Source organism: Rhinopithecus roxellana, chromosome 2 (assembly GCF_007565055.1).
Source record: "Rhinopithecus roxellana isolate Shanxi Qingling chromosome 2, ASM756505v1, whole genome shotgun sequence".
NCBI classification, from domain to species: domain Eukaryota; kingdom Metazoa; phylum Chordata; class Mammalia; order Primates; family Cercopithecidae; genus Rhinopithecus; species Rhinopithecus roxellana.
Genome location: NC_044550.1, coordinates 159,329,367 through 159,356,532, shown reverse-complemented (window position 1 = coordinate 159,356,532; position 27,166 = coordinate 159,329,367). Strand labels below are relative to the sequence as shown.

Below are 27,166 nucleotides of genomic sequence, written 5' to 3'. Positions count from 1 at the left end.
TTTTTTGTATTTTTAGTAGAGAGAGTGTTTCACCATGTTGGCCAGGCTGGTCTTGAACTCCTGACCTCAGGTGATCCACCCACTTAGGCCTCCCAAAGTGCTGATATTACAGGTGTGAGCCACCACACCTGGCCTAAGCACCTAAGTTCTTAAAACTCATTCGAAAAAGTCTGCAGCCATTTTCTGTGGTGTTTTATACATTCAGCTGTTATGTCATTTACTTATCATATCTACAGGCCAAGGTGGGTACTGGTTTCAATAATCATCAGATGAGGAAGCTGTTAGGTAACTTTCAGAGGCTCCAAGCAGACTGTAGCAGTCCCTGATCTGAGTCATGCTTGGCTGACTGCACACCTGGGCTCTTTTCCCTGCATCATGCTGTGTCCTCTAAACATCTCAGCATTTCATGACATACAAATTATCACCTGAGCCTACCCAACAGCCCCATGGAGGACATGAGAGATTAATATAATCATTACTAGGTTAATACATTCATCAATCTTGTAGATTAAGAACTGAAATTGAAATCCGCCGGGCATGGTGGCTCACGCCTGTAATCCCAGGACTTTGGGAGGCTGAGGCGGGCAGATCACAAGGTCAGGAGTTCAAGACCAGCCTGGCCAACATGGTGAAAACCCGTCCCTACTAAAAATACAAAAATTAGCTGGGCACGGTGGCACGTACTGTAGTCCCAGCTACTCAGGTTGCTGAGGCAGGAGAATTCCTTGAACCGGGACCTGGGAGGCGGAGGTTGCAGTGAGCTGAGATCGCACCACTGCACCCCAGCCTGGGCTACAGAGCAAGACTCCATCTCAAAAAAAAAAAAAAGAACTGAAATTCTGCAGAAGTGAAGGCTCATGATCAACCTGATACTGAATGGTCCTATTCTCTCTCTCTCCAAAGAAATAAATAAACAAGCAAATAGGACACATCTCTAGGACACAGGCTATCCATAAGACGTTGTTAGGTATCACTAGCTTTGTGTGCATTGTCCTTTTAATTTTCAGAGCACTTAGAATCCTAAAAGATCTCTGGGAAAATGGGAGTCTGATCCCTAAGTCCTCCTTGGAAACTCTGGCTTACCAGTAAAAGCCCCAGGGTGTTGCATAATTGCATAAGAGCCTGTTAAATTTCTCGGAAGAAATGCCCTTTCTCCAAGAGACTTTGGGATTTTCAGTTGAGTTGTGCTGTAGTGAACTGAAGGCTCTTCAAAGTCAATGTCAAAGGTTGCTGCCACCTTGAATGGACAGGACCTCCCCCTAAGTCAGTAGCTCTCAACAGTTGATTTGCATAGCCCTGTCCCTACTAGCTAGGGAGAATTTGGCAGTGTCGGAGGCATTTTTAGTTGAGGCCAGGGATACTGCTGAACAACTTACAATGCACAGGACAGCTCGTACAGCAAAGAATTATTTGGCCCAAAACGTCAGCAGTGTCCAGGGTGAGAAGCCTGCCCTAAGCCTAAGGTAGTGCCTAGGCTCTGTCCTGGTCCTCAGCTCACTGTCAGCACAAAGGGAGTTCTCTCACATGTCCTTATTAGAAGAGGAAGAGACAGCAGGGCTCTCTCTCTCTTTATCTCTCTCCCTGGGTACACAGAGGAAAGTCCATATGAGGACAAGGCCATAAGCCTACAAGTCAGGAAGAGAGAAGAACCCTCACCAGAAATCAGCCCTGCCAGTGCTTTGAGCTTGGACTTTCAGGCTCCAGACTGTGAGAAATAAATATATGTTGTTTAAGATATGCAATCTGTGGCATTCTGTTATCATAGCCCAAGCAGATCTATACAGATAACAACACCTGACTCACCGCACCGCACCGGGCTCTCCAACCTGGCCCATCAGTCTTAGAATACCTAGGCCACCAATGGCCAACTATAATGACATAATGAGTTTTTTTTTTTTTTTTTTTTTTTTTGAGGTAGAGTCTCATTCTGTTGCCCAGCCTAGAGTGCAGTGGCATGATCTTGGCTTACTGCAACCTCCGCCTCCCAGGTTCAAGCAATTCTCCTGCCTCAGCCTCCTGAGTACCTGGGATCACAGGCCACCATGCCCAGCTAATTATTTTTGTATTTTTATTAGAGATGGGGTTTTGTCATGTTGGCCAGGCTGGTCTTGGACTCCTGACCTCATGTGATACACTTGCCTCAGCCTCCCAAAGTGCTGGGATTACAGGCATGAGTCACCGCAGCTGACTTTTTGTTTTGTTTTGTTTTTCAGGCCTCAACCCGCCTTACCTCTCTGTACTATCTACCACCAGTCAACACTCTCCCTCTCTTGAAAGGCTCTCCTCCTTTGCTTTCTAAAATACCACCTTCTCCTGCATTTCCTGTTACCTCTCTGAAGGATCTCAGGCGCTCTCTCTTTCACAGGCTAGCAATCCCCAGGGCTCTTCATTTTGTTTTGTTTTGTTTTGATATGTCCTTCTCTTCTTCCTCTGCAAATTCTCTCTGAAAGCTGCCAAGATACCTCTTTCCATAAGAATCTTGGACAGTGTCCTCCACACCAATGAATGGAAGTATCCAGCACAGAATAAGCTTGTACTAAATATTTACTAAGTGAATGCGTAAATGAAAAAATTAACAAAGTATCCCCTATGAGATGATAATTCCTAAACTAGAATCTCTGGTCTAGACATCTTTTTTGAGTTTCAGACTCACAAAAGATGCTCACAAGAATGCCACGTAACAAACTACCCCTTAAACTTAATGACTTACAATAAGACACATATATTCTCCTTTAGGTTAACAGTGGTTGATCTGATCTAGGCTGGGCGTGGCTAAGGGGATCTGCCCTAAGCTTCAGATGGTGTGGGCTTGGCTTCAGGCTGTGAGCTGGATTCAGATCCAGCTTCATTAGGGCCAGGCTATAGAGCAGTGGCCACCAACACATGATATTGTCATGGTAATCACTAAACCACACAAGTACACTTAAGGCTTCTGCCTATACTGGCATCCTCTAACATTTGATCAACCAAAGCAAGTTGCAAAGAGAAGCAACTTCTCTTTATCAATGGGATGAGGAAGTAAATCCTGCTCATGAGTTGGAGAGAGGGACAGGAGTGAGTGACTATTTGGTGAACAATAATGCAAGCATCCAAACTAGCACAACTGTACATCAAAATGCCTATAAGACATCTCTTTTTCGAATGTCTCACAAGCTCTCTAAACTCTCCAAGCTGTTTGCTAAGAGCCCGGTACTCTGCCAACTCCTTCCTGTAGAGATGGTTCTTCTCATCCATATCCTACTAGCAGGGGATGTTGCTGAATTTGGACACAACACCTACTTCCAGCTGCCAACTGCCCTGACTTCCGAATCACTGCACCTTCCGGATCTCCTCACTGCCCCGGCCCACACAGCTGAACAGCTCTGCTACTATAGACATGTTCCTGACTCACTCCTGTGTTTTCTACGGTTTTTGGACACTGCATCCCTGGCTGCTGCCAATGGGATATTCATTTCTCAGTTCCCATTTTGTTCGGTGCTAGTTCTTTCTTTGTCTGTCAACCCCAGCCAGCAAGGTCCAGTCATGCCTTGTGCTTCAGCTTGCCTAAGTCACAATGAGGAGACTGGATGCTGGACAGTCCTTTTGAGCACTGGCCTCCAACACTGAAAACGAGATTCTCTAAATCGGTTCTTCCTGGGACAGCACTTCATAGGCTCAGCAATGAGCCACCTCCCATAGAATTGACATTAGAATCCACCAAAGGGGAGAGAGATCAGCAAATGAGCTACTGTTTAGGTCTGCTTTCCTGGCCTAGCCTTCAGAGGGCACACACACACGCGCACACACACGTACATGCACCTGTACTCAGTTCTAATCTTCTCCCTCATATTTATTTAGGCTGTTACCAGATAATTTGATAGGCTTCCTTGGGACAAATAGGCCCCGCTCCAAGGGCCGAGGACAGGAATAGCAAGTCTGGACGAACGCACTTTGGCAGCGTGAAGAGAAGAGGATTTGCAAGATGAATGTCGCCACTGTTGCTGGCTCTTGTCTGCTATATTAATTTCTCCCTTAAAAGAAAGCTGACCCATTTTTTCCAGCCCACAGCCCTAATGGACTCTTATTCAGAGGCCATCCTTCTCCCACATAAAGAGCTGTGTTGTATTTAATGATAAGCCTTTTAATGGAATTTGCTATTTCTAGGTCTCTGGGAAAATGCCATTAATGAGCTAGGAAGTGCAAGGAACAGCAGATGTTTGAGGGGCAAGCTTTTTCAAGGGCAGACTACCCTGGCAGGAGAGTGAACAAAAACAAGGCACACCTACTTTTTTTTGTTGTTGTTATACCTTTTTGGATCTAGCTTGGCTTTACTAAAAATACCATCCAGACAAACATTATCTTCAAAATGTGAAGATATCACTCTTCATGCTCTCCACCCCTCCCCAACACCTACCTACATGTTTTTTACTCCGTCATCACCCACAAATATTTCTGTTATCCTAATCAAAACAAAATCAGCTGCATGCAAAACTAGACCAAGACCCATGGGTAAACTAAACAGGCTAACATCTGTCACTCGTTTTCAAATCTGTCTTGGGTCAGTGCCAAGAGACTGAACACACCATGGAAAACGGAAGAGGGGAGAGATTAATCTTCCTTTTGCTGCTTGGAACAATTCAGCTCTGGCCCCAAACCTGCATATTTACTCCTTAAAACAGAAGCTTGTGTTTAACCAAAAGTGCTCTCCTTCACAAAGCAGTTTATCGATCACTTCTTTTTACTCCACAAGGCCCCTCCAAATTGCACCTCTAACCTGGAAGGGCTCATCGAAGCACATGCATACATCCCTTAAGGGAGTTCTCATGTATTTTGCATCTCTTGGTATTTCCACTGGCACCCAGAGAGGCCTCAGCACACCATATTGGTTGGAGTTTTGCTGGCACACCCACCCTTTAATCTGTCTCTTACTAGCACCCACTGTTTCCTGGCATTAATGGAGGTGCTAAAGATGTAAAAAACATAAGACAAGGTTCTTGTCCTCAAAAGTTTAACAGTGAAAAGTCCAACTCATTTTATTGAATATTGTTGAGAGCAGGGCAGTATGCTAGAAGCTGTTGGGAGTTCAAAGATGAGAAAAGCAAAGTAAAGATCCTTGATCATGCTAAAGATTTGTTGTAGTCTGCAGCATCACGTGGGAGCTTGCCTAAAATGCAGATTCTCAGGCCTCACTCTTGAGCTACTGAAAGAGAAATGCTGCAGGTGGGGCCTGGCCATCTGTGTTTAACATAAATATTTGAGAAGCTCTGACTTAAAGAACTTCTAGTGAATGCACAGTCTCTCTGCTATCAGACAAGGTAAGACCAAGGCCAGGCAAGATGCCAAGGCTGCAGGTCATAATTGTTAGTGGAGTCTTAAAAACGCCTAGTTGTCTGAGCCTCAATCCAAGATTTAAATTCACTGGTCTGATTTTTTGTTAAAGAAAAATAAAGAAAGAAAAAGAAAACACTCTCCAGTTGACACTGATGATTACCAGAGAACCTCAGTAGAGTTCTAAGAAGGAAGAAGCCTTCAGTAATGATGAGAAGGATATTGTGATAGAAAGTGAGTGTTTTTGTTTCCCGTGGCTGCTCAAACATCACTACAGATTGGGTGGTTGAAAATAACAGAATTTTATTCTCTCACAATTCTGAAGGTCAGAAATCCAAAATCAAGGTGAACACAAGGCCTGCTGCCTTCTAAGCCTCGTGGGGACAGTCTGTTCTCTGCTTCGTCCAGCTTCTGGTGGCTCCAGGCCTTCTTTGGCTGAAGCTGTTTCACTTCAGTCTCTGCCTCCATTTTTACATGGTCTTCTCCTCTTGTGTCTTTTTTTCTTCTGTCTCAAATCTTACTCTGCCTTTTCCTTAGAAGGATAGTTGCCATTGGATTTAGGACCCGCCCAATCATACAAGACTATCTCATTTCAATGCTTAACTTAATCGCATCGGCAAAGACGGTTTTTTTTTGTCTTTTTTTTTTTTTTCCAATCAGGTAACATTTACAGGTTCCAAAGATTTGATATGAATATCTTTAAGGTGCTGTCTGTTGGTCTTCCACAGTTAGTATCCGCCAAGTGCACAATTAGTACGAAGGAGCAGAGGCATACCTCATTTTACTGTGCTTTGTTTTGTTGTATTTCTCAGATATTGTGTTTTTTACAAATTGAAGGATAGTGGCAATGCTGCCTCAAACAGGTCTATTGGTTTCATTTTTCAAATAACGTGTGCTCACTTTGTGCCTCTTTGTCACATTTTGGTGGTTCTCATAATATTTCAAGGCTTTTCATTATTATTATATCTGTGATGGTGATCTATGATCAGTGATCTTTGATGTTACTATTGTAGTCGTTTTGGGACACTATGAATCATGCTCATATAAGACAGAGAACTTAATTGGTAAATGGTGTGTATGTAAACGGTGTGTATGTGTTCTGACTGCCCCACCAATGGGCCATTCCCATCTCTCTCACTCCTCTCAGGCCTCCCCCTTCCCTGAGACACAACAATATTGAAACTAGGCCAATTAATAACCTTACAATAGCCTATGAGTATTCAAGTGAAAAGGAGAGTCATGCATCTCTCACATCAAATCAAAAGCTAGAAATGAATACACTTAGTAAGGAAGACACACTGACAGCCAAGACAGGCTGCAAGCTGGGCCTCTTGTGCCAAACAATTAGCCAAGTCGTGAATGCAAAGGAAAAGTTCTTGAAGGAAATGAAAAGTGCAACTCCAGTGAACACACAGGTGATAAGAAAGCAAAACAATCTTATTGCTGAGATGGAGAAAGTTTGAATAGTCTGGATAGACCATCAGACCTGCCACAACATTTTCTTAAACCAGAGTCTAGTCTAGAGCAAGGTCCTAAGTGTCTTCAGTTCTCTGAAGGTTAAGAGAGGTGAGGAAGCTGCTGAAGAAATGCTGGAAGCTAGCAGCGGTTGATTCATGAGGTTTAAGGAAAGAGGCTGTCTCCACAACCTAAAAGTGTGAGAAGCAGCAAGTGCTGACATAGAAGCTCAGCAAGCTGTCCCTAAAATGTAGCTAAGATCATTGATGAAGGTGGCTGCACCAAACAACTGATTTTCAGTGTAGATGAAACAGGCTTCTACTGGAACAACATGCCATCTAGGACTTCTATAACTAGAGAGAAGTCAAGGCCTGGCTTCAATGCCTGAAAAGCTTTGTTAACAAGGCTGACTCTCTTGCTCGGGGCTGATGCAGCTGAAGACTTCAAGTTGAAGCCAATGCTCATTTACCATTCTTATTATCCTAGGGCCATTTACGTATTTACTTACTATTTTTAAGACTGGGTCTCACTATGTTGTCCAGGATAGTCTCAAATCCCTGGGCTCAAGTGATTATCCCACTTTAACCTCCCTAATAGCTGGGATTACAGGCATGTGCCAACACGCCTGGCTTCTTAGGGCCCTTTAGAAGTATGCTAACTTGGCCAGGTATGGTGGCTCATGCTTGTAATCCTAGCACTTTGGGAGGCTGAGGTGGCAGATTGCTTGAGCCCAGGAGTTCCAGACCCGCCTTGGCAACATGGAAAAACTCTGTCTCTACAAAAAACACAAAAATTAGCTGGGCATGGTGGTGGCTGCCTGTAGTCCCAGCTACTTAGGAGGCTGAGGAGGGAGGATTACCTGAGCCGAGGAAATTGAGGCTGTGGTGAGCCGTGATTGTGCCACTGTACTCCAACGTGGGTGATAGAGTGACACCTTGTCTCAAAAAAAAAAAAAAAAAAAAAAAAAATTACGCTAAATCTATTCTGCCTGTGCTCTATAAATGGAAAAACAAAGCCTGGATGACAGTACATCTGTTTACAGCATGGTTTGCTGAATATTTGAGGTCCAGTGTTGAGACCTACTGCTCAGACAGAAATATTTCTTTCAAAATATTACTGCTTACCCACAAGGCACCTGGTCAAACAAGAGCTCTCATGAAAATATACGAGGAAATAAATGTTCTTGTCATGCCTGCTGACACAATGAATTCTGCAGCCTATGAATCAAGGAGCAATTTCAACTCTCAAGTCTTGTTATTTAAAAATACATTTTATAAGGCTAAACCTGCCATAGACAGTGATTCCTCCGATGGATCTGGGCAAAGCAAACTGAAAATCTTCTGCAAAGGCTTCACGATTCTAGAGTCCATTAAGAACATTCATGATTCAAGGGAGGAGGTCAAACTATCTACATTAACAGGAACTTGAAAGAAGTTGATTCCAGGCCTCATGGATAACTTTGAGGGGTTCAAGACTTCAGTGGAGTAACTAACTTCAGATGTGACAGAAATAGCAAGAGAACTAGAATTGGAAATGGAGCCTGAAGAAGTGACTGAATTGCTGCAATCTCATGATAAAACTTTAGCAGATGAGAATTTGCTTCTTATGGATAAGCAGAGAAAGTGGTTTGAGATGGGATCTACTCCTGGTGAAGATGCTTTTGTTGAACGTTGTTGAAATGACAACAATGGCCACAGAATATTACACAATCTTAGCTGATAAAGCAATGGCAGGGTTGGAGAGGATTTACTCCAATTTTGAGAGATTTTCTACTATGGATAAAATTATATCAAATGGCATTGCATGTTATGGAGAAATCTTTCATGAAAGGAAGACCAAATTGATGTAGCAAACTTCATTACTGTCTTATTTTAAGAAATTGTCACAGCAACCCCAACATTCAGCAGCCACAACCCTGATCAGTCAGCAGGCATTAACATCCAGGCCAGACTCTCCACTGGCAAAAATATTACAACTGGCTGAAGGCTCAGATGATTATTAGCATTTTTTAGCAATGAAGTATTTTATAATTAAGGTATGTACATTTTTTTAGACATAATGTTATTACACATTTAATAGACTACGGTCTAGTGTAAATGTAACTTTTATATGCACTGGGAAACCAAAAAAAGGTGTGTGATTCTATTGCCATATTAGCTTTACTGGTGTGTTTTGGAACCAAACCTGCAATATCTTCCAAGTATGCCTGTAAGAAACTGGGCTTATATTGGACAAACAAAAACAAACAAAACAAGAGCCTGCAATTCAAAGGGTAAAGTCATTATGGTGGTTTTTTAAGATATAGCAAAGTTATGTCTTTTTAGGAAAACCTATGTAATGCTCCAGGCGCGGTGGCTCACGCCTGTAATCCCAGCACTTTGGGAGGCTGAGGTGGGCGGATCACGAGGTCAGGAGATCAAGACCATCCTGGCTAACACCATGAAACCCCGTCTCTACTAAAAATACAAAAAATTAGCAGGGCACGGTGGCGGGCGCCTGTAGTCCCAGCTACCTGGAAGGCTGAGGCAGGAGAATGATGTGAACCCAGGAGGCGGAGCTTGCAGTGAGCCGAGATCGTGCCACTGCTCTCCAGCCTGGGCAACAGAGCAAGACTCCGTCTCAAAAAACAAAACAAAACAAAACAAAACAAAACAAAACAAAACAACCCTATGTAATGCTCCTTCTGCTTCAGAAGACTGGGAACAACACTATTCCTGATGATATAAAAGATTCACAAGTAGATATTTCTGCTTCATCTCCTAAAGATCCTACAGCTATACTTCCTAAAGTTTCCACAGCTAACAAAACGACTTCCTCAGGAGATCAGGGACAATGTCTTGTCCCTGTGAGAACAGCTAGTATGCTTTGATTCTACTGGACCGCTGGGCTATGAGAGAGGCACTTGTTTCTCTGATACCTTGAGAAACCTAGGAGCATTTTCCAGATATATCTTCTTTTCCTGGAGGCTCAGAATATAGGGAGTAACTTCAAACAGGTCCATTAGACAGTCAAAGTACAAACTGACAGTCTGAACTGTGATTATGTCAATGCAATATGAAAGTAATTCTGGGGTCAGGAGTGATGGCTCATGCCTACAATCCCAGTATTTTGGGAGGCCAAGGCAGGAGGATTGCTTGAGTCCAGGAGATCAAGACCAGGCTGGACAACATAGCAAGACCTTGTCTCTACAAAAAATTAACAAAATTAGCTGGGTGTGGTGGCACATATCTGTAACCTCAGCTACTCAGGAGGCTAAGGTGGGAGGATCACTTGAGCCCAGGAGGTCAAGGCTGCAGTGAGCTATAATCATACCACTGCACTCTAGACTGGGCAACAGGGCAAGACCCCATCTCAAAAAAAGAAAAAAAGAAAGTAATTCTGCCATTGTCCCTGAAACTATGAGTGTTGCTCCCATGGAGTTCTTTTAGTATTTGGATGGCGGGAGGAGAGAGAGTAATAAATGGCTTTTAAAATGGCAAGCTTTGTAGTTACCAAGTCAGGACCTCAGTACATCTTGTCTATCGGATTGTTTTTAATCACTAAATATTTCTTTTTCTAGGCTGTTCTCTTCCAATCTTCCTGATATTCTTTCATGGGCATTACCCATAACAAAGGTGAATTCTGCTCATAGGAATGTACCTCAAGGAAATATCTAGTGAGTGTGCAGGAGTAGAATCAAAAGAGGGGCCACTACAATATTGATTATAATATTGATTATATTAATATTGATAATATTGATTATAATGTCAATTATATCAATATTGATAATATTGATTATAATATCAATCATATTAATATTGATAATTTTGATTATAATGTCAATCATATTAATATTGATAATATTGATTATAATATCGATTATATTAATATTGATAATATTGATCATAATATTGATTACATTAATGTTGATAATATTGATTATAAGATATAATGACAAACTAGGATCAACCAGAGTGGCTCACAATGAGGGATTATCTCAACATAACTTCCATGATCCCTCGTACTAACAATATTTTCACAGTTCTTAGCAGCATATCAAAATTATAATTCAGTGTGTAAAAACAGGAGAAGCTCTTTGGCCAGTCTGCCTTCAGCCAACATGTGGATAAACTGATACTCTTCAGCCTCTCTCTGCTCACACTGCCCCCTGTTTATGCTGGTTGTACCTGTTGTTGTAATTATGTAATTTAACACTGTGGCAAGTCAATTACATATGGATGTGAAAAGAAAGTTGTTGTTCCTATGAAAACAGGCTTCACTGCTTTGGAAAAACTCAATAAAGGCAAATTGCTAAAGGAAGAAAACCTGGTATCCAATTATGGGTGACAGAGAAGTGAAAAAGACTGGGAAACAAGTTTTAAAGGTTTAGGAGAATTCTGAACTAGATTGTTTTACGTGTGTTTTAGATTCTCATTCTTCACTTAAACCAAAACGGGAAAAAGTACAAATGCATGATGGTCAAGGTGACCTTACCTTGGATCAGGCTGGAACAGTCCCTGTTTACCTCTGTTGTTTCAGCGCTCTCTCTGGATTAGTGCCCCCCTCCTGCCCCTTTTGGGTCTCAGCAGAGTCCTGGTCTGGATGAGAAATTAAAAGATCACCCTAATTATGGATGTACTTTAAACAAGACTAATAAGGTAGGGTGCCAATCAACAAGCCATTCCCAAAGAACTGAAACTGAGTCTTCAATTAAAAGATTAGTGATCCAGTGTTTATTTGCATGCTTTAAATTAGGGGTTTCAAACTTTTTCTATAAAGCTAGTAGTTCTTCTAGGCTTTATTCAGTCTCTGTCATAACTATTCAGATTTGCTATTTTAACACAAAAGCTATGCTGGAAAACCTGTAAATGAATGGGCATGGCTGTGTTCCAACAAAATTTTATTCATGGATACTAAATTAGAATTACATATAATTTTCCAAGTGTCACAGAATGTTCTTCTTTTGATTTTGTTCCAGTATTTGCAATTTCTTTTTTTTTTCTGTTTTCAAATTATTTCTTCGAAGATATCAAGCAATTAAAAATGTAAAAATCATCCTTGACTTGGAACTCATATAAAAATGAGCAGTGGGCTAGATTTGGCCTCTAGGCCATAGTTTTCTGACCCCCCCGACCGCCTTCTTTTTTTTTTTTGAGATGAAGTCTTGCTCTTGTCGCCCGGACTGGGGTGCAATGTTGCGATCTCGGCTCACTGCAACCTTCGCCTCTCAAGTTCAAGCAATTCTCCTGCCTTAGCCTCCAGAGTAGCTGGGACTACAGGCGCACACCACTACGCCCAGCTAAGTTTTGTATTTTTAGTAGAGATGGGGTTTCACCATATTGGTCAGGCTGGTCTTGATCTTCTAACCTCAGGTGGTCCACCCACCTCGGCCTCCCAAAGTGCTGGGATTATAGGTGTGAGCCACCGCGCCTGGCCTTCTGACCGCTTTATAAGTTTAAAAATAATATTGTGTATGTGTTAGGTTTTTTCTTTTATGGTTGTCAGTTTTCAATTATCCAAAATGTCCAAATGACATTGAATAAGAGGATCTCTATTACTATATTTGTTCACAGTTTTACTACTTTTCTTGCCTATGAGGTCCACAAGGTAAGGGATTTTATCTAATACATAACAGGTGCTCAGTAAATGTTTCTTTCTTTCTTTCTTTTTTCTTTTTTTTTTTTTTTGACATGGAGTTTCGCTCTTGTTGCCCAGCCTGGAGTGCAATGGCATTATCTCAGCTCACTACAACCTCCGCCTCCCGAGTTCAAGCGATTCTCCTGTCTCAGTCTCCCAAATAGCTGGGATTACAGGCATGCACCACCACGCCTGGCTAATTTTGTATTTAGTAGAGACAGGGTTTCTCCATGTTGGTCAGGCTGTTCTTGAACTCCCAACCTCAGGTGATCCTCCCACCTAGACCTCCCAAAGTGCTGGGATTACAGGCTTGAGTCACCTTGCCCAGCCAGTAAATGTTTCTTAAATGAATGAAGTTAAATTATGCAATCTCCATACAACAGAGTACTAACACAACCATTAAAAATTATATTTAAGAGTTCAAGATTTATTGTGAAGGGGGAAAACAAAACAGGTTACACAATAGTTACATATAATACAACTCTATTTTAAAACATACGTGTCTCCCTTTGCAGGGGAAATCATCTAGTAGGGTATGCATAAATGTTAATAATCATTATATCACTATACTTATAGATTTAGGTTGCTTTAAAAAACTTTTTATTTTTGCTTATCTATATTTCTGAGTTTTCAAAAATGGGTGTGTTTTCTGTCTGTGATTGATTTCCCATTATTGTTTTTGTTTTACCTTATAACTCTGGTTCCCTGAAGGAATTTGGATCTGATCAAATGGAGGCACCATGTCTGAATAGATCCTGTCATTGTGGTCAGGGGCTGGGAGTGACTAAGTTATCTTGGGAGGGAGTGGGTAGAGACTACTTGTCAGAGCTGGTCAGTTTCCTAGTGCACTTAAAAAACTTGAAATGAGATGCTAGACCTCTTGAGTTCAAGGCCAGAACCTTGAATGAGGCCTCCCCACTCCCCTATAAGATGACCGTAGTCCCTGGTGAAATTTGATATATTATTATAAGAGCAGTGGGAGGTCTAAGAAGAATTTTGTTCATTTAGTCTATAAACAAATACTTGCTGGGTGCCCACCACTTGCCAGGCACTGTTCTAGGCACTGAGAATATAGGAGAGGACAGAATAGACAGAAATCCCTACCCTAAGGCAATAAACCAATAAAGGAAAAAAGGCAGATGGAGCTGAGACAGTCTCAGAGGGGGGCAGGGCAGCTGCATTAGTCTGAAGAGGCATCTGAGCCAAGTCGGCTGAGTCCGGATCAGGCAGACGAAACCAAGAGGACAAGGGGCCGCAGTGGCACAAGCTTGGCACAGGAGAAGGCCTGAGAGAACGGTGGTGTGGCAGAGGAAATGAGACTGAGAGGCAGACAGGAGCTACCTCAAGTGACCACGATAAAATATATATTTTTTTAAATACATTTTCTTCCAAGTGAAAACACATTTTCTTCTAAGTGAAATCGGAATTGAAATTTCATCCCAAGGGAAGCCAGTGGTAGGTTTTAAACCGACAAATGGCATGTTCTGGTTTATATTTAAAAGATAACTCTTGCCGCTGTGTGAGTGGGCGAGACTGGACCACGAGGCCAGTGCAGGCATCACAGCAGGGGTTGGCGGCCAGAGGAGAAGGTGGCCCCAACTATGGTGGTAGTGGAAATGGAGAACATAGGTGGACTTACTCATTTTGTTTATGAGGTAAAGTCACCAGGACTTGACTCAGAACTAGTTTTTTTTTGTTGTTGTTGGTGGTGGGTTTTTGTTGTTGTTTGTTTGTTTGTTTGTTTTTCTGAGACGGAGTCCTGCTCTGCCACCCAGGCTGGAGTGCAGTGGCACAATCTTGGCTCACTGCAACCTCCGCCTCCCAGGTTCAAGCGATTCTCCTGCCTCAGTCTCCCGAGTAGCTGAGATTACAGGTGCACACCACCATGCCCGGCTAATTTTTTTGTACTTTTACTAGAGACGGGGTTTCACCATGTTGGCCAGGCTGATCTTGAACTCCTGACCTCAGGTGATCTGCCCGCCTCAGCCTCCAAACTGCTGGGATTATAGGCATGAGCCACCGCGCCTGGCCAGAACTAGATTTAAACAGGAGACAGACCTGATTCGAGTTTCGTTTGTTTTCATTTTAGCAGCTTTATTGAGATATAATTCTTATACCAGGAAATTCACCCAAAAAGTATGCAATTCAATGGCTTTCAGTATCTTCAGAGTTGCGGAACCATCACCACAACCAACTTTAGAACATTCTCATTACCCCATAAAGAAACCTTGCATCTGTGAGTCACACTCCTCTTTGTCTAAGGGATGAAAGATTTCTTTTTGTATTTATCTATTCCTCAGTTGATGGACATTTAGTTGGTTTCCGCCTGTTGGCTATTATGAATAATGTTTCTATGAACATTCTTGCATCATTTCTCTTGGGTATATACCTAGGAGTGGAACGATAAGCATGTCCAAGCATTCGAGGAACTGCCAGACCATTTTCCATAGCAGTTGCATCATTTTATATTCCCACCCGCAGTGTATGAGAATGCTGATTCGGTTTTAAGATCACTCTGGCTGCTGTGTGGAGAAAGGATAGGAGGAATGCTGGGGTGAGGCAGGGGAGTATTGGGGGCACTGTGGAAAGTGGAGAGACCAGAATGGTTATGCAGAAGTTCAGGGATCTGAGCAGGTTCAAGGACATTCAACTTAAGGTGCACTTCGTACCGTTTACGGTATGGTGCAAAGATTCGTGAGAGCTCTTTACACAATGAATCACATCGTTAAATTAAAAGATTCCAACAGAGAGGGCTTGTTAAAACAGATCTGCCGTTTTCAAGTCTAGAGTCCTAAAGCAAAGTGGTATGGAACTGGTTAAACATCTGTCCCCAAACAAGCTCCTGCAAGCAGGAGGATATTTTCAGAAAAGCAAGAGGAGCCAGTAGGTGCAATACGATTTCCACACCTTGAAGGCATGAAAACACAGGGCTCAAGTGACAGCCTGTTGCTGAGGACACTCATGGCAACAGGCGTCACTCCTCCTGCCCTACAGCACTGCCCTGGCCTCTCAGCCTGGAGGAGAGCTGGCTTGTTTCCAAGTTTGACAACTGGGCAGCAGTCCTTGACTCTCTGAAGTTCCTCCAGTTCAGAAAGGGATGGGAAATGAACATCTGTCAAGCTTCAGATGTGCCCCACGCTGGGTTATAAATGACTTTTCACTTACATCCCTTATATTGGTGAGGCCTCACAACATATCACCAGGGTGGAAAATTTCCCCCCAATTAAAGATGAGGACAGTTGGCCCCTTTGCATGTGGAGGTCAGAAAAGGCCACTTTGGAGAGATGGTAATTTAGCTGATACCAGCTACACAGGGATCCAGAGGAAGAGCGTTCCAAGTTTAACCCCCAAATTGTTCATTTGCTCTCTAGATGTCTTCATTTTTATTCTTATTTAATTCTAATTTATATTCATTAGTATAAATAAGGGTGAAAAGTTGCCCTCCAGAAACAAATCAAATTTAAATTCATTTAACATATAATTTTGAATAGAAATTATAATTATTTTTCCTTATTATTTCTGATTTTAAACTCAGGGACTATTCTCCACTACATCTCCCAATCCTTTACCCATCACCTCCCACCCCCCACCCCCATAACAGAGACAGTGTTATTGTCTCTATTAATGTGTCTTAATAGACGGGTAAGGTTCTGGGACATGGGGAGACATAGTCCTCATGGTCTGGCTGTGCCACTGTGCAGGAAGCGGTGACTTTGACCTCCTGAACCTCCCATTGAAGATGTATCTACAGATAAATACCACACTGCCACTCAAAAGTTTCCCAGTCTCACGTTAACATGCTTTCCCAAATAAAGGAATTAGTTTTCACTATAACTCCGTACCAAAGTCCTCGAAGCTAGACTCATCCTAAGATCTGTCCATTGGATCTTCAGGATGGCCCAGTAAATAACATTTCTCTTCCCCACTGATCTAATTGAAATGCAAGACCAAGGTGTGAGGCTGCTTTGAGATTATCACCGTTTTATCAACTAAAGTTCATACTGGAGATTGTGGTGTATATCCACTGGCAAGCTGAATTCCTGATGCTTATCCATCTGGTCACAATGCTAGGCCAGGGCAGCTCTGCCTGCTAGGTGCACCTACCCCTGTATAATTGATGTGTAGAAGACAATGTGTACTTCTACAGGCAGATCACTCCAGGAACAAGCAGGGTGGAAGAAGCAAGAGATCTGTAGGCCCAGTCCCTGCTCCAAACCTCACTAATTATATATTCCCCCTTGCGGTGGAAAAAGTAGTAAAAGTAATTAAGAGGGGCTATGGAAACATCAGGATGAACAGGGAAGAAACTTCCCCACCTCCCTCTCTTCAACACACACACATCCAGCGCTGGATTCTGGATGTCCTGCTCTGTCAATATATATTAATGTGATGTTGGGCAAGAATACTGACCCTTTCCCGGGTCTCAGATGTCCCAATCCCTTTCTCAGTTAGAGATGGTTCTTCCCTCCCAGCCACGCAGAATTGCTGTGCACACAAAGGATGAGTAAGTATGTCAAATGCTTTGCAAAGTATGTAAAACTAAAGAATCGTAAGGTATTACTAACATGGAGAAATTGCAGCCACTTGACTCAGCATTCACTCTTGCAGGGTCTTCTGACTAACTGGCAGAGATCCAAAACAAGAATGAGTGAGAGGGTCCCATGAGGTTGTTTGACTCCTTATACTTGAGCTTGGCAGCTTCTGGCACTAAGACGCCTGCTCATCTACTCCTGGGTACATTTCCTCTAGCTGGTCCAGATGAGAGGTAGTGCCCTGGTATCCGCTTCTCCTGTGCATGGTCTGGGTTCCCGAGAGTCAGCCTTCAGTTTGAGAGATGGTTCTTGTAGAGGAATACATGCTATTCCACTCATTTTCTTGTTTTAATATAAAAGAGTCTCCGTTAACACTCGTATTTGGGGTAAGACATTCTATTGTTTCTTGAACATAGGAACTGGGGAATCCCCAGGTAGGAGGCATTCCAGTTCTTCTGGGGATAAGGTCATGGAGAGAGCTGCAAAATGAAAAAACTGGGGCCCGGTGTGGTGGCTCATGCCTACAATCCTAGCACTTTGGGAAGCCAAGGTCGGATCATTCCTTGAGCCCAAGGGTTTGAGGCCGGCCTGAGCAACATAGTGAGACCTTGTCTCGACCAAAAATGTTAGCTGGACATGGTAGTGCAGGCCTGTAGTCCCAACTACTCAGGAGGCTGAGGTGGGAAGACGGTTTGAGCCCAGGAGGCAGAGGTTGCAGTGAGCTCAGATCGTGCCACTGCACTGCATCCTGGGCGACAGAGCCAGACCCTGTCTCAAAGATAAACAAACATACAAAACCCAGCTGGAGAGTGCTAGGAGGGTACAAAACCAGAGAGAGGTGGACACAGGCCCAGAGGCAGGGCAGGGCTGGGCAAATTTGCCTGATGCTTTCAAGAACAAAAGCTTCCCAAAGGCTTTATTTAATGGGGAATGGATCTGGAACCTCTTCTTCCAAATACCTCCTCTGAGTACACTTTACTGTTCCATCCTTCCCCTGCTCCAAACCAGTGGTTCTCAACCCTGTCCGCATGTTGGATGCTCTTGAAGAGATCTGAAAAAAAATACTAATGCCTGCCACCATTCCCTCTTCTCCTTATAAGATGGGCCTGGGCCCTTGTATGCTGTTTGGTTTGCCTGTTTTAAGCTTTGACTTAGAAAGAATCTCAAACTTAGGAAACAACCGACAGAAAAAGAACAGTACAAAGAATATCCACATACTCTGTAACTCAGAATCGCCAACTTTACCCCATTTTGTCTCATTTAGCCTTTATTCTATTCCCATAATCTGTTTCCTACATTATGAAATGAAATGCTTTGAGAGTAAGGCATCATACTTCCTTAAACGTAAGATCAGCTTCAATGTGCATTTCCTAAGAATAAGGCTGCTGCTTTTTTTTTTTTTTTAGATGGCGTCTCACTCTGTCGCCAGGCTGGAGTGCAGTGGCACGATCTCGGCTCACTGCAGCCTCTGCCTCCCAGGTTCAAGCGATTCTCCCGCCTCTGCCTCCCAAGTAGCTGGGACTACAGGTGTGCACCACCATGCCCAGCTAATTTTTGTATTTTAATTTTAATTTAATTTTATTTTTGAGACAGAGTCTCACTCTGTTGCCCAGGCTGGAGTGCAGTGGTGCGATCTTGGCTCACTGCAACTTCCGCCCCCTGGGTTCAAGCGATTCTCCTGCTTCAGCCTCCTGAGTAGCTGGGACAACAGGTGCGTGCCACCACACCCGGCTAATTTTTTGTATTTTTAGTAGAAATGGGGATTCACCATGTTAGCCAGGATGATCTCAATCTCCTGGCCTTGTGAACTGCCCACCTTGGCCTCCCAAAGTGCTGGGATTACAGGCGTGAGTCACCGTTCCCGGCCTTTTTTGTATTTTTAGTAGAGATGGGGTTTCACCATGTTGGCCAGGATGGTCTCGATCTCTTGACCTCGTGATCCACCTGCCTTGGCCTCCCAAAGTGCTGGGATTATAGGCGTGAGCCACTGCGCCCAGCTAGAATAAGATATTTTCTTGCATAGCCATAGTACAGTCAACTCCAGTAAACTTAACATCGATACACTTTTATCTTCTTTACCTACTGTAAACTTAACATCGATACACTTTTTTATCTTCTTTACCTACTGTCTGTATTCCAGTTTTGTCAACTGACCCAATCATCTCCTTGTAGCAATTTTTCTGGTCAGTATAAAATTCAATCTAGGACAGGCACTACATTTAGTTGTCAAGTCTTTAACTGGTGTTTGAGTCTGGCTCTATTGCCCAGGCTGGGGTGCAGTGGCGTGATCTTGGCTCACTGCAAGCTCCACCTCCCGGGTTCACACCATTCTGCTGCCTCAGCCTACCGAGTAGCTGGGACTACAGGGGCCCACCACCACGCCCGGCTAATTTTTTTTTCTTTTTTTTTTTTTGTATTTTTAATAGAGACGGGGTTTCACTGTGTTAGCCAGGATGGTCTCAATCTCCTGACCTCGTGATCTGCCTGCCTCGGCCTCCCAAAGTGCTGGGATTACAGGCGTGAGCCACTGCACCCAGCCTAACTGGTGAGTTTTCAAAAGCTCTCCGAGTGGAGGCTGTTATCTTAAGTTGTATAACTCAGGAACAGAAAGTCAAATATCGCATGTTCTCACTTATAGGTGGAAACTGAATAATGTGTACGCAGGAACACAGAATGTGGAATAGTAGACAATGGAGACTCCAAAGGTGGGAGACTGGAGGGCAGATAAAGAATCATAAATAGCTCACTGGGTACAACATACCCTTTTCCTGTGATGGTTGCACTAAACATCCAGACTTCACTACCACACATTGTATCCATGTAAAAAGCACATGTACCCCCTAAATTTATACAAATTAAAAATAAATAAACAGATATTTTAGAATATTTTGGATACATTGGTATAATAAAAAAAAAATAAGGGCTCCGTGGGTGATTTTAAGGTGCGCCTTGGACCTTGGGTCACTGTGTAAATGAATATTCGTTTATTACACTACCACATATTGAGTGTCTACTAGGTGTAAAGTGTTATGAATAAAATTAAGGAGCTTATTACTTTAAGGACATACTATCCACAAGTCAACTATAATATCAGAGGGATGAGTATCATGAAAGAAATATTAACAAACCTGTGGGAGGAAATGATAATTAAATTGAACAAGCTTACTGAGGATCTACTATGTGTCAGACATTGTACAAACTGCTGGAGAAATAGTTGGATACGTAAATGCAATTAATACACAGTTAAAAATTAATGTACACATTCTTTTTTGTGAGACAGAGTTTCGCTCTTGTTGCCCAGGCTGGAGAGCAATGGCGCGATCTTGGCTCACCACAACCTCCACCTCCCCAGTTCAAGCGATTCTCCTGCCTCAGCCTCCTGAGTAGCTGGAATTACAGGCATGCACCACCACGCCCAACTAATTTTTTTCGTATTTTTAGTAGAGACGAGGTTTCTCCATATTGGTCAGGCTAGTCTCAAACTCCCGACCTCAGGTGATCCACCTGACTCAGCCTCCCAAAATACTGGGATTACAGGCATGAGCCATGGTGCCTGGCCAATTAACACATTCTTAATACAAAAGTAAGGTTTTTAAAAGATTTTCCTTAGAGGAGGTGGGGCTCAAAACATAAGCAGGATTTTACTTTTAGAGTTGAAGACATTTCAGGAGAGGAAACTTTAAGAGGAAAACTGGGTGAGTGCACAGTGGAGTAAGGAAAGAATCATACTTCACTTTGACCTGAGAACTGGGTGCAGTACTAGGAGACTGTGCTGAGGAAGCAGGCTGGAGAATGCATGGTGGTATAGTCACTTCGTAAAACAATTTGGCAGTTTCTCAAAAAATTAAAAGTTATCATACAACTTAACAATTCCGCTCCTAGGTATTTACTCAAGAACACATAAAGACTTGCACATGAATGTAATGTTCATAGCAGCATTATTCACAAAAGCCAAAAAGTAGAAACTCAAATGTCCATCAACTGGTGAATGGATAAATAAAACATGGCCTACCCATATAACAAGATAAATAAGTGAGTAATAAAAAGGAATGAATTAATGATACATGGTACAATGTGGATGAACCTAAAAGAATTAGATGGAAAGAATAATATATTATATGGTTTCATTTAGAGATAATTTAAAGAGATAGGAAGTAGATGAATGGTTGCCTGGGGCTGGTGATGGGAACAGGAACTGACTACAAATATCCACAAGGGAAGATTTCTTTGGGGTGATGAAAATGTCCCTAAAACTGGATTATGGTTATGGCTCAATGACTAAAACAATGTTGAACTGAACACTTAAAACAGGTGAATTTTATGGTGTGTAAATTATACCTCAATAAAGCTGTAAAAATTTTAAAAACTGTTAAAATTAGGCAGAAAGAAAATAGGAAGCGCAATCTTAGAAATAAAAAATATAATTATTGAAATTCAAAAAACTTAATAGATGGGAAAAACTCTGGACTGGACAAATTATTTAGCAGACTGGCAAATTGGAAGGCAAGGAATTCACCAGGATGCAACACAAAGACAAAATCTTTTTTAAAAAAATTACATCTCAGGATATCGATAGTGAGGCTTCCTCACTTTCCTAATGGTAGTGCCAGAAAAGATAATGGAGGTAATGGCTAGGAAGCAATATTGCAAGAGAAAATCAGTAATAATTTTCCAGAATTAAAGAAAGCACATGCACCCCTGTAATCCCAGCACTTTGGGAAGCCAAGGCGGGAGAATTGCTTGAGTTCAGGAGTTTGAGATCAGCCTGGGCAACATAGTGAGACCCTGTCTCTACAAATTTTTTTTTTTTTTAATTAGCTGGGCATGGTGGCTCATGCTTGTAGTCCAGCTTGAGTATGGGAGGTCAAGGTTGCAGTGAGTTTTGATCACACCACTGCACTCCAGCCTGGGTGACATAGTGAAACACTGTCAAAAAAAAAAAAAAAAAAAAAAAAAGCACATGATAATCCTCAAAAGATAGTACCTACCTCCTACTTTTGCAGAGGATAAAGATAAACTAACACCAAGACAGTTCTAGAAAACCTGCTGAACAGTAAAAATAAATAAAACAAATCTGAAATGTTATCAAGGAGAAAATTCAGCTTATTTAAAAGCGAATGAAAATTAGCTTGGCAGTAGAAGTTTTAACCAGCAACACTTAGTACCAGAAGACAGTGGAGCACTATCATCAATGCTATGTGGGAAAATAACTGTTCACTAGAATTTTATATCCAAATAAATGATCATATAACAGTGAGGTCAAAATTAAGGCATTTCCAACAACGAATTCCCTCCCATACCAAGGCACCTACAGAAAGAACTATTAAAGGGTGGATTTCAGCCAGAAGAAAAGTGAACCCAAAGGGAACATTGCAGATTCAAGAAAAAAAATAGTGAGCAGAAAAATTGATAAAATGTCAGTAAAGTTAATTAACTTTTAACTATAAAAACTATTTTTAAATTTAAGAAGTAAAAACAGATAGAATGTGGTGACACAGGCCTGAGCTTTGGGAGGTCAAGGCGGGAGGATTGCTTGAGGCCAGGAGTTCGAGACCAGCTTGGGCAACATGGTGAGACTCTATCTCTACAAAACATTTTTGCAAAAGAAATAATTAGCTGGGGGTGGTGGTGTGGACCTGTTCCTAGCTACTTGGGAGTCTGAGGTGGGAGGATCACTAGAGGCCAGGAGTTTGAGGCTGCAGTTAGCCATGACTGTGCCACTACATTCCAGCCTGGGTAACAGAGGAAGACCTTGTCTCTTAAACAAACCAACAAACAGAAAAGTAAAAATAAAACTCTAGGCAGCAATAACAAGATGGGAAGGAAGAGGCTGTTAAATGAGTAAAATATACAAAGTTCTTTCATGGGAAGAAACAATTACATACTAACTTCGTTAGAAAAAAATCAGAATTAAGTGTATATGTTGAAAAATAAAAGACGATTCTGAGAAGAATAGAAATAAAACCCAAAGCTCTCAAACCAGCAGTGGCATATGGATCAATTTACTAATCTGATAGAAGGCAAGAATGGAAGCAAAAGAAGCAAGGAGAAATAATGGTAAATGAAAAACACAAGATCCAATGGAAGAAAAGCCCAAATATGTTAGTAATCACAATAAATGCCTGTGGATTAAATTCACCTGTCAGAGACACAACCAAAATAAACCTCAGAGAAAGATTAAACATGAAGATATGGAAAATATTTCACATACAAATAGTAGCCAAAAGAAGGGTGGCCTATTAATAACAAAAACTTCTAATTTAAGCAATTAGCATAAAAATGGTAAACAGAGGCACTACATAAGGATCAATCATCATTTCTAATGCAGAATATACTTTAAGAAACACTGCCTACTGTGCGCCAAGAATCATGTATGCCTTCTATACTGCTGTGTTTTCAGTGCTTGGCACATAATAGATGTGCCATAAATATTAATGAGTGGAATCTTTGCTATTTTATATTGAAATGATCTGTTTATGTGTTTGTCATACCACAAGGGCAAGACCATATCTTACTAATTGTTATGCCATCAACATTCAGCATAGCAGTTGGCACATAGTAGGAATTCCGTAAGTCCACACTGAATTCAAGGATCATCTTGTCTATAAAATCTCCCCTCGCAGTTCCTTCCATACTGATTTGTCCTTTGTTTCTACTTCTATAGAACTCGTAATTGGAAGCACCCAATTCAGCACCCAAGACATAGTCTTCTAGCTTTCACTCAATATTTCAAATCTTGTTTCTCTAAAACTATTTTAGATTCTTTGAAGATAGGGAAGATGCCTTGCACTGTGCCAAGTGCCTTTTCAGGTACTTGAATAAATACATGTTTTGGTTGGTGTCACTATTTAGATGAATGTAGGTTAGATCAATAGTACCGGCTATACATGCCGAGGACTCTAAGGGCTATCTCCAATCTCTTTTTTCATCCCTTGACCAAAGAGAGCCCTCTTTGGAGACAGGCTTATGTGCGAAGAATGTGAAGTTAATGAGACAGGTGGGAGAAGGCAGCTAGTGTTCAATTCCAAGACTCTGTGCTCTGTTCCTCCTGGCAAAATAGTGAGGTTGGCGGGACAGGGGGAGGGGAATGTCTGTGATCCCACAAAACATGTGTGGGAAGTGAGAGGGAGATGGTGAGGAAAGAGAGCATGTTCCAGATGCCACAGGACTCACCTGGACCTGACCTTTCCCTGGTGGGCATGGCACCAGGAGTGTATTATGAGACCAAAAGGAAACCCCAAAGCAAACAGCTAAATTCATCCACTTGAAACCTTGTGTGGGAGACAGGGAGGGATGTTGTTCTCCATCTAGACAAGGCACAGAGGGGAGTCTGTGACAAGGAGCTCCTAATTGGGGAGCTGCAGAGGGTTAACAAAGAGCACTGGTGGCATCTTTTTGCTGGTCTTCTTGAAAAGACATAGTCTGGGAAGGTTCAATCAGGGCTCTGCAGGAGGTAGGGAGGTGGGTTGGCTGATCGACCTCCCAAGGTCCTTCCTAATCCCATAATTATTTGGTGAATCATGCTCTTCTCCATTTATGCTCCTACACACGTCTGCACCCAGTTTGATAGTAAGTCCCCTAGGCTGCATTCCAGGTTTAGTACGGTGCCACGCAAGCTGCTGGCACTCAACGAATGACGCAAATATTTGTTGAATGAAGGAATACATGGATCAAGTGTTTAAATAGAGCCCACATGACCTCCCCACGCTGTAAAGTATGGCAGTTGAATGAAATCACAACATTCTAGGCACTTGAGCAAAGCTGGCGGAGACACACACACACACACACACACACACACACACACACACACTCGATTCACATTCCCACCTTGGAAAGGCACAGACCACGTGCTCAGCAAGCAGGCTGAGGGAGTTTCCTTGGCAAGGATCCTCTTTCTCTGCTGCTTTAGGATGGTGCCTCTAGAAGGTCAAGTCACCCAGATTTAGTACCCCTTCCCTACCCGGTTGGCCTCCGAGACAAAGTTTCTGTCTGGATTCGGCCCGGGCCTCCCGGGAGGGGCATCCTCTCTCCCTTCTGGCTCCGGCGCCCCGGGCGTGCAGCTCGCTGGCCCGCTGCGCCCCATCTTACCTTGGTGAGCTGGGCGATCTTCTTGCACATTTTCACGTGCATCTCGGGATCACAGTCCATTCTCCAGCCCGCGCCACAGCGGGCGTCGTCTTTGGAGCCCGGGCAAGTCCCGGGCGGGTTAATTTTGCTTTTGAGAGCAGAAGCCATCACTAAAACGCGCCCAGCACTCAAAGACTCTCGCTCGTGTTCTCCCTGCCCACCGTGTGCACGTGCGTGCGCGCGCGGGCGTGCGAGCGTGTGGGTTTCTCGGGAGAGGTGGAACTGCAGTCCCGTCGCCTGCACCGCCGCGTGGCCCCAGCTTCCCGAAGGTTTCCGCCTCCCGGGCCCACCCGCGCGCCCACCCTTTCTCCTCTCCCCCTGGCTCTCTGGCTGGTTGGCTCCGCGGGCACCCGCACCCTGCGGCAAGGCTCCGGCGCCCCGCACGTGTCGTTGGCGATCCGTCTGCCGCTCCCCAGCCAGTGCAGGTTTCGTGTGCAAGAGGAGAGCTTCCGCGGCTAGGAGCCGCCGGCCTTGGGGGGTTTGCACTGGGCGGGCACGGCGCTCTTGGACACGTGGGTGGAGCGCGGCCCTGGACTCCGTGGCGACGGACCCTGCCAGAGGTGGTCATCCCGGGCCAAGGAGGAAGAAGAGCCTCCGGAGCGGGACAGGGCACAGTGACCCGCGGCTTCCGAGCCTCCGAGCTGAGGACGGAGATGGGGGTGGGGGACGAGATGCTAAGAGAGGGGCGGGTAGGTCAGGACGAGTCACCGGGACTCGAGGAGGTGTGGGATCCGGAGCGCACGGTGTGTGGGCCAGCGCCTGAGTTGCGCGAGTGCACGGCAGGGCTGGGGATGGCAGCCTTCCTTTCTGGATCTTGGAGAGGAGCCAGGACATTGCGGGAGGATTGCCGGAGATGCCTAAACAAAGAGGAGAAGCCAAGGGGGTGGCAGGGTGCGGGTGTCCGAAATCTGAGATGGGAAAGTGCGAAACGCATAATGCGGGAAGCGGTAGGAACGCAAAGACAAAGTCTTTAGGGAGGTAGAAAGGATGGTGGCAGGTGCTGGAAAGGAAGAAGCAAAGCGGAACGGAGCAGTTAGATGAGTAACAGATGGAACTGAAAATCTAAGTAAACAGAGCCCATTGAAAGTAAAGTGAGTCGTCCAAATCCAGACTACTGGCCTTGGGCAGACGGGCCAGACTGTCAAGTTTTCGGATTCTGAGCTGGTGTCTGTTTAGTATTTGGTGAGGGGAGAGGTTAGTGGGCCAAATTTCTTTCTGGCATGTTCTCTGGTTTCAGACAGTGGGCCTTAAGGGAAAGTGACGGCACCGTGATCAGATTTTCCTAAGCTCGAATAATAGCGTCTTCATGATCGTTTGCATGGTGAATGTATATCATTTATACATTGCCTTATATTAGAAATTTTAATAGTCTTCATAAACCAAACAAGCTCCAAAGGGTCTCAGAAACCACAGTTCCACCCATCCATACTGAAGGTAACAATACCCATTTTTGTCGATGAGGAAAACTGACCCAGAGAATTTGTACCAAGTCAGGCAATTACAAGTAGAACTGTTTCTGAAACAGACATTCCTATTCTAGATTCTGTATCAAATGACCAACCTCGGTTTCTGATTTCTAGTTTACCATCTTAAGTTCTCTTTTTAGCACAACCCCTCCCTCCCACAGTTCCTTTAGAAAACAGGAGGCCTGAATCAGAATCATGGCCAAGAAATTCTGTGCCCTATCCCAGATTCCTTGAAACAAAACCTGTGAGGATGGGGGTCAGGGGATGAGGAATCCACATTAAACAGCTCTCTGCTTAATTCCAAATTGTGTGTTTAGAACATTTTCTGCAGGATCTTAATATACACTAAATTTTACAGGAATTCAACCACTGTGTAAACTAGAGGAAAATTAGCCTTTTTGGTCAAGTACTTTACCAAAAGTTATTCATCATTTTGGAAAATCACATCAAGGGCCAGGTGGCTCATGATATTTGGTTGCCAATACAACACACTTCTTTTTTTATTTTTTATTTTTATTTTTGAGACAGAATCTTGCTCTGTTACCCAGGCTGGAGTGCAGTGGCATGATCTTGGCTCACTGCAACTTCTACCTCCCGGGTTTAAGCCATTCTCGTGCCTCAGCCTCCGGAGTAGCTGGGATAACAGGTGTGCGCCACCACGCC

General features: G+C 43.3%; 1 protein-coding gene across 1 annotated transcript in view; it reads right to left on the bottom strand.

Moving 5' to 3' along the window:
• FAM184B (family with sequence similarity 184 member B) overlaps window positions 1–25,356 on the bottom strand; it is a 157,865-nt gene extending 132,509 nt beyond the window's left edge. Inside the window, exon 1 of the mRNA XM_030922890.1 lies at window positions 24,999–25,356. Coding sequence (XP_030778750.1) covers window positions 24,999–25,145 — 147 coding nt within the window. The 5' untranslated portion in view covers window positions 25,146–25,356. The remainder of the gene's footprint in view (window positions 1–24,998) is intronic.
• Window positions 25,357–27,166: the final 1,810 nt, after the last annotated feature.